Below are 16,712 nucleotides of genomic sequence, written 5' to 3' on the forward strand. Positions count from 1 at the left end.
CTCTTGTGAAATTTAAGAGCTCTTCTTCAGTATAGGTTGAGTGTGTCATTATTATGGAGATGAGATTTCACTGGTGCATAAGAGCTGTTGCAGATGAAGAATTAGCCTTGTCTGTCATGATACACAGCATATGGCGTTATTTCCGTAAACCAAGGCTCTTTGTCTTGCCTATGCCAGCTGATTATAATCTCTTTGATATCAGCGTGCTATTGGACCGCTGCCCTTTTCTATAAGTCATAATTTATCTACTGTCAAGGTCAAACATCTATGGACTAAAATATCTTAAATCATCTCCGGTAGCTAATGGGTAGTAGCATTTTTTTTTTAGACAAGGATTTATAAACTACGGCCTGTTGCTGGATTAGTTTCATGAGTTCTCACTTGGTACATGTTTCCAGTTGACTGGTAAGAATTTTGTGATATTTAGATTTGATTAGTTGATGAACGTCATGGTTACTTGTGTAAACTCCGTTCCCTGATGGAGGGAACGAGACGTTGTGTCGATGTAGTGACACTAGGGGTCACTCTTGGGAGCCCGAGACACCTCTGGTCTTTGATAAAAGGCCAATGAAAATTGGCGAGTGGTATTTGCATGCCACTGCCCCAGACATATGGGTATAAAAGGAGCTGGTATGCAACCACTCATTCAGGTTTTATGCTGAGGAGCCGATATAAGGTCCGGCCATTTCAGCGGGTAGTTCAGCATTGTGGAAGGAGGGACACAACGTCTCGTTCGCTCCATCAGGGAATGGAGGTTACACAAGTAACCCTGACGTTCCCTATCTGTCACTCACTCGACGTTGTGTCAATGTAGTGACACTAGGGGTCCCTATACGAAACGCCACAATTGGTTGAACTGGCGGTGTGTGGTGGGCAGACTACTGTGTGCCTCATAGCCAGCACACCAGGTCGACACGTAACCTCCCCCAACAACGATGAAGTAGGGGCTGTAAAACCTTTCTTCATCTCGGCTGGAGGGACAGGTTCTATCGCGTCCTTCCGTAGGAGGGTAGCGATCTCTGCGCGCAGGGTGGCAGCGTTTTCACCCTTGACCAAGGTGAAGTGAATACCGCTGAACCAGGGCGGGCGCCTGGCAAACTGAATCACGTAGCTGTGTCGGACGGTCCGGATCAGCCATCGTGATGGATTGGAAAGCGTGAGCCACGCGTCCAAGTTCCGCGCGAGGGGGACCAAGGGGACAATGTCGTCGGACGTACCGGCAAGTGGGGCCTCGCGGCGGGGCGGAGCGCGAGGTGCCACACCACGTCGTGGCCGTGCTGAGTCTAGGGACATCAAAGCACTTACCTAGTTCCTTGTGACCACCCCTGGAACAGCCTGGGATGGGGGAGGAAGAGGCCTGTCCTCGTAACCCATGGAGACTGCCACATCGGGGGCGGCTGTGTGTCACAGCTGGGTGCTCAGGGGCGGAAAGGCCACCGCTGGAGCACCAATCCTGCAAGAAAAAGCCCGAGGACGGTAGTCGTGGTGACGACCGTACACACCGGGTATGTGACCCAGGGAGGAAGGAAGCCGCTCTTTTGCTGAACTGTTGGGTACTGCAGCCACTTGGGCATGCGGCGAAATCAACAAAAAGGCAACAAAAGATTTTCCACCCAGCCCTCCACTGGGGGATGGAGTGGTCTTCTTACCAGCTCCACGTGAGTGGGTTCCCTCGTCCCTGGGTCGCCCATCTCAGGGGCGCTTTGACGACCTCTGTGGGTTCTTCGGCGCCGGCTGTGAGACGGGTGGCGTCTGCTTCCTGCGGTGGGCTCCACGCTGGGGCAAGGCCAAAGGGGCGGGCTGCGGCGGAGCCGGTGCAGCCACCGCAGGGGGACGCCCTTGGTGACGAGTAGACGGGGTGTGGGATCTTGAGCCGCGCTGGGGCAGGATGTGCCGGATTGCCTCCATCTGCTGCTTCACCGCCGAGAACTGCTGGGCAAAGTCCTTGACGGTGTCGCCGAATAGGCCCGTCTGGGAAATGGGGGCAGCATGGAACTGTGTCTTGTTGGCCTCGACCAGGTTGAGCCAAAGGTGGCGCTCCTGGACCACTAGTGTGGCCATCGTCCGCCCGAGAGACCGCACCGTGACCTTCGTCGCTCGGAGAGCAAGGTAGGTCACCGAGCGCAGTTCCTGCATCAAATCTGGGACGGAACTACCTTCGTGCAGTTCTTTCAGTGCCTTGGCTTGGTGGACCTGCAGGAGAGCCATGGCATGCAGGGCAGAGGCGGTTTGTCCAGCAGCACTGTAGGCTTTAGCCATCAGGGATGACGTGAGCCTACAGGGCTTGGACGGGAGCATAGGGCATCCACGCCAGGTGGCGACGCTCTGCGGGCATAGGTGCACTGCGAGCACCTTATTCACCGGGGGAATCGCCGTATAGCCCCTGGCCGCCCCGCCATCGAGGGTAGTGAGAGCAGGGGAACTGCAGAATCGGGTCTGGGCAGTAAAAGGTGCCTCGCACAACTTCGTCAGCTCCTCGTGCACTTTCGGGAAGAATGGCACTGGAGCGGGGCGTGGCTGCATTCAGCGGTGCCGCGAGCCCAGAAACCAATCATCAAGCCGTGAGGGTTCAGGGGAGAGCGGAGGGTTCCACACTAACCCGACGCTCGCGGCCGCCCGAGAAAGCATGCCCGTCATTTCGGCATCGGTCTGTGACTGGGCAATCGTCCCCGAAGGGGGAAGCCCAGCTGAGGCTTCTGCGTCCGACTGGACAAGCCCACTCTCCAATGCTGTGCTCGAGAGCTCATCATCTTCGCGGGCTCCGAACAAGAAGCCAGACTCGCTGTGAGACGAGCCGGCGAACTCATCCGGAAGCCCGATTGGGGCAGACGAGCGTGCTGGGGAATGGGAGGTCCGTGGGGGGATACCCGGCGGAGACGATCCCATTGAGGTCCCCAAATCGCCCCCAGTGCTAGCCGCACTGGCCTCATACCCGTAGGTAGAAGGACCGAGGCGGGGAGCCGCTGGGGTGGCTTGCTTTCTTACAAAAGCAAGCCGCGACTGCAACGTTGCCATGGTCATGTTCTTGCAGTGAGAATATGAACCATCCACAAACGCTGCTTCCGTGTGGGTCGCGCCCAGACACGAAAGACAGCGATCATGACCATCCGAAGTTGAGAGATAATGACCGCAACCAGAAACAACACACAGTCGGAAAGGCATCTTTAAAAAGACGCGTCTTTAAAAAGACGTTCCGTGTGTGCCGCTCTTTTAGAGAAATATATACTCTTTTAGAGGGAAAAAAGCTCTTTCAGAAAATATACTCTTTAGTTTTTCTGCCAAAGTGCCCAGGGGCGTTCTCTGCAGTGTACCAGTGCAGAGGAGGGAGAAGCCGCTGAAATGCGCCATCAGATCCAGCAGAGGTGAATGAACAGTGCTATTCAGCTCAATGAGCATGAACGTTCGGCTCCGAAGAGAAAATCTGAATGAGTGGTTGCATACCAGTTCCTTTTATACCCGTATGTTCGGGGGAGTGGCATGCAAATACCACTCGCCAATTTTCATTGGCCTTTTATCAAAAACCAGAGGTGTCTCGGGCTCCCAAGAGTGACTCCTAGTGTCACTACATCGACACAACGTCGAGTGAGTGACAGATAGGGAAAGTGGAGTTGGTACAGTTGCCATGGTCATTGTGATTTCGCCAAGTAAGATATGTCCCTTAATCAACATCTTTTGTTGAATAAATTACCTTTTTTACGCACCTCTCTATGCAAGTATTTGCTAAACAACTTTCATTACCATGTAATATAGGAATTTTGGCTCATTTGCTGCTATGTTCATGTGATGTCATACACCCTATCTTTAAAACCTGATTGGTTGATATAAATGTTGTACCACCAACATCAATGATGTTGATCCAGGAACATGTCCTACTTGGCAAAATCACGGTCACAGGTTCGGGGTATTTGCATACAGATCTGGTATGGTAACAAATAGGCTGTTGGTTCGAATCCCTCAGAGGACAACAACCCACCATCTGCAGTTACTCTACTGCAAAGCACTTTGGATAAAATGACTTCTTAGTAGTATTAGTAACAAGATTAGTGTGTGTGTGTGTGTGTGTGTGTATGGGTTAATTTTGTGTGTGTCTTCTATTTGCATTTTATAACAATCTTACTGGTAAACATGTAAACCCTTAACGGAGGTGCATTTCCATTTTGAACAATACTGCCTATTAGAGGTGAATACAAACCAGAGGATTAACATGTTGGGCTTCTTTTAATCAGGCAATTATTGAATATGTATGAAACATTAAGCAGCACCCAATACATCAGTCTATTCCACAGTTACAGTCTCCATCAGACCTGAACGAAACTGAGATGTCTGGAGTTGGACGCAAGTGCTCCGTTATGAATTTTAAACCATATAAATTAAATAAATATATAAGTAAATGAAGGGTAAAGTAAGTCATTTTGTTTGCACATTATTTTCTATTTGCCTAGGGTCCTATGAACGCTCACTGTTGGTTGGACAAATTAACCAATCAATCATTCTACACTTGTTTTAGACCACAGAAAACATATTGAATCCATTTTGCCTCCTTTTAAATGTGAGAACCATCTCGTCTCTTTGAAAACTTTTAGTAGGTTTATAGCGTTACGGTCTTAAGCAAGGGGTCAGGGTTTAACTGGTTAGCATGGTACAGGCTGATAGGTGCAATAGCTATGCCATCTGGACACAAAAAGGATCATTCTCCATTGATGGTCATTCAAAAATAGTTGTGTATTGTGACAAAAATGTTGTGCAGGCAACATAGAAATAAAAAATACTTGGCTACATTTCACAGTGCAAGGATGGGTTCTGTTTCTGAAATAGTTTTGCATTTCCTCGCAATAAGTTTTGTGTTACCTCGCAATTATTTTGGGTTCCCTGGTAATCACATTGTTATGAAAATTAATCATGGTTTTGCTAGAGTAATCATGCAACTATGGTGATTGTAGTAAAACCACACTAATCACAAAATTTACCATGGTTTTACTACAGTAACGATATTACTGTAGCATGGTAAATTTGTGGTACATCTACATGCTTTTTAAAATTATTTATAAAAATAATAATAATAATAATAATAATAATATATTATTAGTATCATGGTTACTTTAGTTTTGTAAAAGCAAAGTTAATGTTCATAAGGACATGTTTTTCTTTCTTTTTTCTTTCTTTCTTTATTTGTATTTATTTTATTTTATTTTGGTATGAATCATTGATTTAAAAAAACATCGTATTTGTACCACAAATTCACCTGGCTGTTAATATAGTACAACTGTAGTAACCATGTTTTTGGATTTCCTGTATTTTTTACCATGGTTTTACTACAAATACCATTGTTGAACTATGGTTACAGTAGTAAAACCATGACCACAAAATTTACAGTGGTTTTACTTCAAATACAGTAGTTCAACTGTGGTAACTGTAGTAAAACATTGGTTAAAGGGATAGTTCACCAAAAATGAAAATTCTCTCATCATTTGCTCACCTTTATGATATCCCAGGTGTGTATGATTTTTTTTCTTCAGCAGAACACATTTGAAGGAAAATAGAAAAAATATCTCAGCTCAGTAGGTCCTTAAAATGCAAGTGGATGTTGATCCGACTTTAGAAGCTCCAAAAATCACAGACAGTCAGCATAAATGTCATCCATACGAATCCAGCGGTTAAATTAATGTTTTCTTAAGCATCACAATCGCTTTTGGTGCGAAAAAGATCAATATTTTAAGTAACCTTCCGGTAAGCTTCACGAGAGGGTGGAGTTTACACGGTCTCTCGTGTGTCGTATTTGCATTGCCATGTTATGGACGTAATCTCACGTTCTCCTCTCGGCTGAGACATCCAGGATAAGCACACAAATGCACCATTGTGAGTAAAGAAACTGATAAATACAGATCTAAACCAAAACTAGAGAAGCTTCTGTACAGCGTTCCTCCTACTCAATTGTAAACAGCGCTGCTCTTCCGGTTGTGTCACATGTGTGTCAGATCTCGCATGTCTCACATGCCATTGCGATTACATCACACTCGCATACCACTGCTGACCGGAAGTGATGGATTATAGTTAAAAAGTATGTAAAAATTGATCTTTTTCACAACAAAAGTGATCGTGTCACTTTAAGTGACATTAATTTAACCGCTGGAGTCGTATCAATGACGTTTATGCTGACTGTCTGTGATTTTTGGAGCTTCAAAAGTCTGATCACCATTCACTTGTATTTTAAGGACCAACTGAGCTGAGATATTTTTCTTCAAATGTGTTCTACTGAAGAAAGAAAGTCATACACACCTGGGATATCATGAGGGTGAGTAAATGATAAGAGAATTTTCATTTTTTGGGTGAGCTAACCCTTTAATTTTCATAAGGGATGGAGAAAGCTATTGCGAGGTAACGCATATCGTATTGAGAGGGAACATACCACTTATTATGTGGGAACGCAAACTATTGCAAGGGAGCGCAAAACTTTTTGTGAGACACTGCAAAACTTTTGCGAGGTAACGTAAAATTATTTCAGAAAATACACTACCTCCCCATAAGGGGATCCATAGTTTTGTCAGTGTTATTTTATGTATTTATTTATTTATTTTTGGTTGGCTCTTTTCATTTCACAACCAAGGATAGTCATAAGTGAAAGGTTTGGGACTGCGTGTTTTCAATTTTCCTTTAGCTCCAGAGTGATTTGTCACATAGTTTTTCTGGCTCTGGTAACTGGCTCAAAAACTTTTGTTGTTCGCATGGGAAATGTCGGCAGATTTCATATGACTTGCTTCTGGGGTGCTTGCACCAGTTGAGCAACTTCCATTGAAATAAATGGGAATGCTAACGGATAGCTCTCTCCAAGTATTATAGATCTTTTTGGTCCTAATCACCTCCTCCAAATTTGCCCAAGCGCTATACCTCATCCCACTATATTGTCCTGTGTTCTCATCTGTGTGCCAGATTTGGTTAAATGTGATTATAGGGAAAGTTTTATGAGCTGTTCACCTAGGTGTAAATCTCCCTAGGCTATTGGGGAGCGTGCGCTCTCCCTCTGCCCAGCAGACAGTGGATGCGTTACAGAGGAAGCGAGGGCACAAGCGTAGCATGCCAACTTCATCAGTACTGCTCAGCGCAGCAGAAATCTCTGTCCTGATTTATAGCCCATTTGCTCACTCTCACATCTCGGCAAAGCAATTTGCAGGGTAATTCTGATGAATTCCAGAGTAAAGAACAAAAGTTACAGTAAGCATAGAAAGCTCTGTCGGAAGCCGAAATCTATTTAGCCACCATGGTGCTTTTTACAAAGAGGAACCATTCACATTGCATTTATAAATGTGTGCCATTATGAACAATGACACACACAAAAACCCTGTATTGCCCTACACCACCCTGACCTTTCAGGGATGGCTAGTGCTAACTTTGTAAGTGGAAGGTGCTTTTGGTGGGTGCTGGTGTTTGGACAAGATGCTGCACTGCTGCATTGATCTCCCACAGTGCACAGGCGCTCTAGTGACCCTGTGGGCAGAACATGTGTGATTGGCTCTGTGGGGATTCCATGATGCATTCTAATCACAAGAGGGCAGGGGGAGTCACATTAGTTCTGCTGGTTTAGAACAATCATTTTTAAGTATGGATGTATGGGGTGTAAGAGGCATAATGGTTGTTAGAGTCAGGAATTATAGTTGTAAGACAATAATAGCTGCTCTTTTTTTTGAGAGGTGAATTTTGATAACACGTTTTGTGTGTGCATTGTGGTTGAGAAATATTTAAATTTCCATGTTGCTGTAATTTTTCAGCAATTCGTGGCACGCTTTAGGGACTTGCATGTTTGTTTGGACGTGTGTTGTGTGTGTGTGTACAAAAGATAATCTATAGCTATGCCTTATAAATTTGCACTAGATTTTTTATTTTCCAGATTTTTAACCCCTATTGAATAACAGGAAACGAAACCAGAGTAAAATATCCAACATCAGTTTATAAATATCCAATATCAACAGATACTGAAGCATTAAAAAAAAATCACTAATAACTGCCGATAACAGGTATTGTCACAATATATTTTATGTCTCTAGTGTATTACTTTATGAAAGTTCACTATAAAATATCCAACATCGGCTGATTAATATCCAATATCATCAGATGCCAACACATAAAAATCACAAACTTCCAATAACTGATATTGTCACAATATATTATATATCCCTACTCTAGTGTATTGATTTGTGAGAGTTTTCTGTAAAATATCCAACATTAGCTGGTTAATATCCAATATCAACAGATACTGATACATTAAAATATCACTAATAATGGCTGATAACTGAAATTGTACATTCCTACTCTAGTCTATTAGCTTGCGACAGTCCGCAGTAAAATATCCAACATCGTCTGATATATATGTCCTATATCAACAGATCCTGATACATAAAAAAATCTATATTGGTTATCAGCCATTTTTAGTGTTTTTCTTTTATTTATTATTTTTATGTAGTATCAGTATCTGTTGATATTGGATATTTACCATCTCGTGTTGGGTATTTTACTGCAGACTCTTGCAAATTCATATACTAGAATAGGGATGTTTATTTTGTGAAAATATCGGTTATCTGACATTATAATAATAATTAATATTAATAACTGCTCATAACCGATAATGTCACAATATACTGTATTGTACTCTGTGTCTACTCTAGTGTATTAGTTTGCAAAATTAACCACTAATTAGCCACAATTCTACATGTTCCCTTTTTCAGGTGAATTTGGTGCTGGATGATGGGCGTTCTCTGGGCCTCATGATTCGCGGGGGGGCTGAATACTCTCTGGGCATCTACATCACGGGCGTGGATCGGGGGTCTGCAGCCAAGTGTGGGGGACTGAAGGTATTGTTTACACCCTCATTTTACCCCCATCCTTTAATTTTTTCTTGTATCACTCTTTTGTTTCTCTCTTTATAACTCTTTTATAAGAACTTTTTTTACTCTTTTATTATTATTTTCAGTATTCATGTCTAAAATTAACTTTCCAAAATTTAAGGCTATAAAAAGACTTAATGGAATAGTTCACCCAAAAATGAAAATTCTCTCATCATTTACTCCACCTTAAGCCATCCCAGATGTGTATGACTTTCTTCTGCTGAACACAAACAAAGATTTTTAGAAAAATATCTCAGCTCTGTAGGTCCATACAATGCAAGTGAATGGTGACCAAAAATTACTAAAAAGCTCCAAAAAGCACATAAAGGCAGCATAATAATAATCCATTAGACTCCAGTGTTTTAACGCATGTATTCTAGAGTGATCCAATTGGTTTTGGGTGAGAACCGACCAAAATATAACTCCTTTTTCACTGTACATCTTGCCATTGCAGTCTCCTTCGCGATCATGATTTCAAGCTCGATTACACATCCTAGTGCTTTACACACGTGTGGAGCGCTAGTTGGCGCAAGGAAGTGTAATCGAGCTCTAAATCATGATCGCTAAGGAGACTGCTGATGTCAAGATTTATAGTGAAAAAGGAGTTATATTTTGGTCTATTTTCACCCAAAACTAATTGGATTGCTTCAGAAGACATGGATTAAACCACTGGAGTTGTATGGATTACTTTTATGTGCCTTTTGAAGCTTCAAAATTTTGGTCACAATTTAATTGCATTAAAAATCGTAAATAGTATTAATTAAAGTCTTAAATATTGTTTGTGCAGGTCTTAAATATGTGGAAAATGTTTTCATATAATATGTAGATAAACATTACAGTTTATCAGTGTGTACTGGTATATCGGTAATGATAAATAAAATATAAAAATATTCTTCTTCCATGAATTAGTCAAACATTGTAAGTGGAAACATAACTTTATGCAGTTGTTTCACTTGATTTTTTACTATGTTTAGTGTTTTGTTCTTGCATTAAATGTTTTTAATCTTTTTATCTGGTTTCTCTGAGAGAAAAATCTCAGAAAAGAATCCCAAAAATATCAGGATTTTATTTATTTATTAATTATTATTATTAGATTTATTGTATTTAATTTTGTTTCTTGATCGTATTGTGTTTGGTAAGAATAAATAAGGGAGATGTTCATAAGCACTCAGTGGACAGCCCGGCTTTCTCTTCCATCTGCCTGACAGCCCACCTCATGAATCAGAGCCTGTGTTGATTGATAAAACATTTGTTGAACCTGTCCAATGTGTCCAGCTGGTCTAGCTGCCACTCCTTTCATTTGAGCAGTTCTTTGGTGTGTGTGTGTGTGTGTGTGCGCGCGCGTGCATGTGCATGCATGCGTGTGTGCGAAAATTATTGGAGTCCGCTGTGACGTGTGTGATTATTTTGCTCCAACTATTTCTCTATGCACTGCTGCGCTTTCACACTGCAATACATCTCAGCAATTTTACCATAATTTCAGATAAATATCATTATTATGTGATGTCAGAGGAAGTTTCAGGCATTTTTTTAGGTTTTGTGTGCTGCCTTTAGATGAATGATGGGATTTAGATGAGATGACAGTTTAAAGTGATCCAGATGCTGTCCATGGAAAGAAATACAGAGAGAGTTGGATATTTTATCTTCGGGCCATATGCCTGTTCTGAAGAGAGATGGAAGATGGTTTTCTGGGTGCCTGTTTGGCAGCAAGCTCTGTTTACAATGCCCCAGTGCTGCTAAGCGTCCACAAACATGAAAGCAGATTCGTCTGCATTTGTAATGCCACATATGTGATAAACAACCTCACACATGCATGCAATGGAACATGCATGAACACATTTAACACTGTGGAAAATTCATCAAATACACCTAAATGCCCTGCAGCTAATAGCATGCACTGTTTTCATGCACTGCATGCAATCATAATTAATTTAAGCAGCAATACTAATTATTCAAGTCAAGTCAAGTTAAAATTATGTGGATAGCGTTTTTCACAACAGGCGTTGTTTCAAAGCAGCTGTCCATGAAATTATGCTTTAATAGAAAACGAATTAATATAATGCCAATATTAGTTATTTATGTTTAAAACTATTATTGGTTAAAATTAATAAACTAATAAGTGTTGTGGGTCAATGATTAAACAAAATTATTTTGTATGAACTATAAGTTTTAGTGTTAAAATCCTTGAAGTCATCCCGAATTAACTGAGGAAATACACGTAGATGCATTGTCCTTTGATTTTGGCAGATAAAGGCTTTTGTTAGTGGTTAATTCATTTTCTATGTAGTTTAAGAGAGTGATGTCCCTCCTTTGACCAAGTTGATATAGGTATCATTCAGTGAGGAGCATCGCAGTAATCGCAGATGCTTATGGCAGGTAGTTTTGGTGATCTCCATCCTAAGCCCATGCTTCAGACAGTGGCTCATGAAGAATCCCATGTCTTTGAATTTGCATCAATTCTTCTTCTGTGAAGTCCATCTTAGCAGACTGAAGTGAAGTCTGGCTGGCATGTGCTGCAGTCGGTCATCATCACTCAGCAACACAGTGGGAATCGGACATCAGGCAGGACCGGAGATGGATTTGGCAGGCTCTGGTAACCTTGGGATATAATCTAACAATATAATATAATATTATATTATATAATATGATATAATATTAATATAATTAGACAGGGAAAGAAATAGAATAAAATTAGAGTAGATGCCATTCACTTTAAAGCAGGGTTAAAGAATAAGAGTGTTTTCAGTTCCGGAAGACCTAACCAAAGCAGCATAACTATGAATTGAGGGATAAGTTAGGTGTATGTCTGGCTGAATAGATAAGTGTTTAGTCTAAAGAGTGTGTCTGAGTCCAGAACACTGCTAGGAAGTCTATTCCATAGTTTAGGAGCCAAATAGGAAAATGATCTCCCTCCTTTTGTGGATTTTGTGGATAATCTCTGTATTGTTAACAGGCCGTAGTTTTGCGATCGTAGTAAGCATGATATTTATAGCATGATAGAAGGTCACTTAAGTACTTTGGAGCAAGACCATTCAAAGCTTTGTAAGTAATTAACAAAATTTGAAAATGAATACAAAACTTAACAGGTAGCCAATGTAATGCAGATAAAATGGGGCTGATATGACCGTATTCCTTGGTTTTAGTTGACACTCTCGCTGCTGCATTTTAAACCAACTTAAGTTTATCTATTAAACCTGCAGGACATCCACCTAGTAATGCATTACAATAATCTAGTCTTGAGGTCAGGAATGCATGAATTTTCGTCATCAGAAACAGATAGCATGTGTCGTAACTTAGCAATATTTCTGAGGTGGAAGAATGCAGTTCTACAAAAATTGGAAATTAGTTTTTCAAAGGTTAGATTGCTATCAAATGTAACACCAAAGTTTTTTGCTGTAGAAGTTGACGTGCCAGAGCATACTAAAGTATCTGACATAGTTTTTGCAAGTTCACACACCTCTTTAACATTATATTTAGTGATTTCCGACTGGCGAAGCCAGACATCATTAGTGCCAACATGAATAACAATCTTAGAATACCTATGTTTAGCATTAGCCAGCACTTGTAAATTTGATCTGATGTCAGACGCTCTGGCACCCAAAATTCATTTAACAAAAGTGGCTGGAGTCTCTATTTCCATGTTCCTTACAAAAGAGTCACCAATAACAAGGGTGCTTTCAACACAATTCTCAGTGGGTGCATCACTGAGTGGGGAGAATCGATTGTAAATCCTAACAGGAACAGGAGAGTGGTGTCGCTTTGCCCTACGAGTATGCTGCTGAGATGTCACCCAAACGTACTGCTTCGGGGGCTCTACAGCTGGAACCAAAGTGTGTGTGTTGCTCGCTCTAATACTGTTACGGCCCCTTTTGGGCTGTATTGTTTTTCTTTTGTGTTTGTATTTTGCTTTGCAGATTGGTAGTGGCTGAGTTGAGAAGTTGATGAGCCCAATGATTAGACCTGACAGGATTCACCTGTGCTGTGGGTTCCATCGGCTTTAAAACCAGCTCTCTGCCAGTCTGCAAGCGCCTCTCCCTGATCCAGACCTGTGTTGTTTGGTTATACTTCTCTTTTGTTACCAGTCAATCTTTTATTATGTTTTTTCCTTTTTAATAAATTATATTCTTTTGAGCTGATATCCAACATTTAGTCTGCCTTATTGTTGCGTGACAAGTGGGGTAAGAAAAACAATACAGCCCAAAGGGGGCCATAACAACTACTCACATCTGAAACAGTATCTGCTGGCTTCTCTTTCTCATTGACCTCCACTAGTGTTTGGATGCGTGTCTCTAACTCATTAACCTTCTCCATCAGCCTGACTAATTCTTTACATTTATCACATGTGAATCCCTCACTGCTGATGGAAGAAGCTACAGTAAACATGTGGCATGCAATGCACGAAGCGATAATATGAGCAGATGCCATGACTTACAGCAATTGTTTGTTGTTGTTGTTGTTGTTGTGGTGGTGGTTTTTGATTAGCGAGGGTTTGAGATCCCACACGTAATTGTTGTTGTTGTGGTGGTTCCTGATCATCAGTGGTTTGAGGTTGATGCAATGATCCGTGTAAAAAATGCATGTGATTATTTCTATGCGATTCATAGAAAATGTTTGCAGATATGACTATTGAATAATACTTTTAAATTATTTTAAAAGTGTTTTAAAAGAAGAAAAAACTACTCTATTAAATATTAACAGCATTTTTTTCACACATGGTAATTAAACATTTTTTTACAGAAAATAGCAGATCAAAAATGCTTTAAAATATCAAACTTAATTCAAGTCCTAATAAGAAAAATTTCCATTAAATTGTACTAATTTATGAGCAGATTTTACTTATGGCCAGCGATGGGCCAAATGGACTAGATCACAACCTTAGATCCCTTGCTGAAGTTTCATGTGAATCAGCCTACAGTTAAACATGTTCTAAATAGCGTTCTTTCTACTCACAAAAAAAAACGGACTATAAACAAGGATAAACACTGTTGGATATCAGGTGACTTGATGAGGATGCAGATTAATCCACATTGCCACGTAGGAATGTGCTTACCAGTAACATAGGACAGTTATGATGGATGAATTTAATCTTGTTTCCAGAGCGATTATGATCACGGTAACATTCTCTTCCACAAACAAATCCGACACTTGTTTGCAAACAACATCTGTGGCCCTTTCTCAATTTCTCACTTTGTCTTCATTTCAAACCCTGGGGTTTTGGAAGTTTCATGCAGAGGGTCTAAAATGCTAGAGGTCTTAAAGGCAGATGCAGTTTGTAGAGTTTTATTTGGATGGAATAATGGGGTTTGTTCACTGTGTGGTCCCTTGGCTCACTTATGTCTAGTTGCAAGAGTCACATCCTCAGTGTTATGGAGTACAGAAACTCCCATTGACCTCAGAAGAGCCGGAGTTAATCATTATGCGTTCACTGAAGCCATTGCTTCTATTTTTGTTTCTTCTGTAATCTTTTGTGTGTATGTGGATATATTACGTGGTGTTTGCTTTATTGAAAAACATTTGGGCATGTGCTGGGCTTGAATAACTTTACTTAATGGAGAATAAACAATACAATTAGAGCATTTCTTGGCTGTAGGATAGTAAAATACTTTAATGGGACCGTCATTGTAGTTTGTAATGGTCAAATTACTTAATGCCATAAAAGGATAAAGGCTTTTTAGAACTTCATTTATTTTTACAGCGAGGCTTTATTGAAACTCAGCATTCTGAAGAACTGCTCTTGCATTAGCTGATATTGTGGACTTATGGCCTGAAACACCGTTACTTGGAAGTATTTGTCATAAAATAAAACTGACCCAATTTCTTTCTTTCTCTACCTCTTTTTCTCTCTCTCTCTTGCATATGGTTTCATATGCATTCAAACATTTAACTTAGTTGGGTCCTAAGTTTGGGCACAATATTATTTTAATTCTTCTCAATTCTTGGGTCTTCCAACATGCCATTCCTTCATTTCTTTCTACCCCTTTAAGTCATCGTCTCTTCCCCTCTCTCTGTCCATCATTCTCTATCTCATTCTCTTTGATGAATAGTCGTGCTCTGAATATGGATACAGCGGTGCTTAGCTTGTCCATTCATTAATTTATCATTGTACCTAATGAGCGTTTAAGACATATGGTTACACCAGGAGAATTCAAAGTTTGAGTAATAGTCGCAGTGACAAGAGCAGCCATATAGCAAGATTATACCAAAATACAGACCCTTCCTCCAGTGCCTCGGTAAAACTACCATATTTGCCAGTTAGACAGAGGCGTGACCATCTCAAAATGGATTACAAACTAGTGCACAAAAATGTTCACGTTCACAGTCTAAAAGGCTTTATTATTCCTGAGCAATTTTTGTTATTATGAACAACTTTCTCAAAAAGATTTTCCATGTGTATAAGGACCGTTACTTGGAAGTATTTGTCATAAAATAAATCTGACCCAATTACAAACTAGTGCACAAAAATTTTCACGTTCACAGTCTAAAAGGCTTTATTATTCCTGAGGGATTTTTGTTGTTATGAACAACTTTCTCAAAAAGATTTTCCATGTGTATAAGGACCGTTACTTGGAAGTATTTGTCATAAAATAAGTCTGACCCAATTTCTTTCTTTCTCTACCTCTTTTTCTCTCTCTCTCTTGCATATGGTTTCATATGCATTCAAACATTTAACTAACAAAAAGATTTTCCATGTGTATAAGGATAGTGGGAGTTGAATAAGTGTCTCATGGTAAAGGAAGAGCATGATCAGAAGTGTTTTAATTATACAAGGCAATACTCTCCACGAAGAAAGTCAGCAAATATCACAGTTATAGATTTAAAATGTATGACTACCCTGGGCGAAGGTTTTTACAACAAATCACCTTCTTTTAAAACTCCTCAAGGACCAAGTGAGTTGGATTTATCTGTCACTGGGTGGACAGCTGAATAGAGAAGACTGTGGCACTCAATATGAGTGATCTTGACAGCTCCAAATTCTTAAAAAATAAGCTATAGGATATTATTAGGGTGAAAGTCATGCCAGGCAAGGTGAGGAGAGATCTAACTGTGGATCATAGATATTCAAGCAATTCTGTGTAATTTGTAAGTACAAAGTAAAACAAATTGGACAACCTTGTAAGTGACTGATAGAATATCTGTAGACATGGATATTTATATGTATTTGGCTTTGAGCAGCAACCTCTAAACTACTTTGCTAAATGAGGAATGAGTGATGTACAGCTTTCTGGCATCTTGATGGAACTTTGGAGCAGATGTTATTCCTCTCACAAACCTGGATTTGTAACAAAGCATGACTGCCATGTGCATTTAGCCACCATCCCTGATTGCTATCCGGAAATTGAAGCCAAACAGGGGAAAACAAGCAGCCAAGTTGATTTCTCATCTCTCTTCTCTTCCATCATCTATTGCTATGGAGAAAGAAGGGAGGAAGAAAAGTCAAGGGATGCCGTGGTTTGCGTGGGACTCCTTCCAAATGCCAAGCATCTCTCTTTGTGCCCCCCACTCACTCTTACTGACAGGAATCCCTAAATTAAGTAAAAAGAAATGAGATAGACGGATTGAAAAAAGAGAGACTGAATGTAGTGTAAAGATGAGGACAGTTGACCTTCATCCTGTCATGATAATACCACCCTAATATGGTCCATATGCCTTCTGAACTATCAGGAATCACGTCCACCAGGGTGTGAAGCTCAAGACCGTTCAGGTCTAAGGATGCATAGGAGTTCAAAGGAGATTAAATAGCAGATGGTGGCATGGATGCTGTGTTTTCATTACCTTGGCTTTGGAATTGTGTGCTCTCTGTGGCTTCGGTATATAACCCTGTGGAAGCAGGGGTGT

The 16,712-nt window shown here is 40.8% G+C and overlaps 1 protein-coding gene across 1 annotated transcript in view; it reads left to right on the forward strand.

The window, feature by feature from the left end:
* LOC127430583 (whirlin-like) overlaps positions 1 to 16,712 on the forward strand; it is a 136,743-nt gene that overhangs the window by 70,394 nt on the left and 49,637 nt on the right. Inside the window, exon 3 of the mRNA XM_051680448.1 lies at positions 8,718 to 8,843. Coding sequence (XP_051536408.1) covers positions 8,718 to 8,843 — 126 coding nt within the window. The remainder of the gene's footprint in view (positions 1 to 8,717; positions 8,844 to 16,712) is intronic.

The sequence above is a fragment of the Myxocyprinus asiaticus genome, chromosome 40 (assembly GCF_019703515.2).
Source record: "Myxocyprinus asiaticus isolate MX2 ecotype Aquarium Trade chromosome 40, UBuf_Myxa_2, whole genome shotgun sequence".
Taxonomy (NCBI): domain Eukaryota; kingdom Metazoa; phylum Chordata; class Actinopteri; order Cypriniformes; family Catostomidae; genus Myxocyprinus; species Myxocyprinus asiaticus.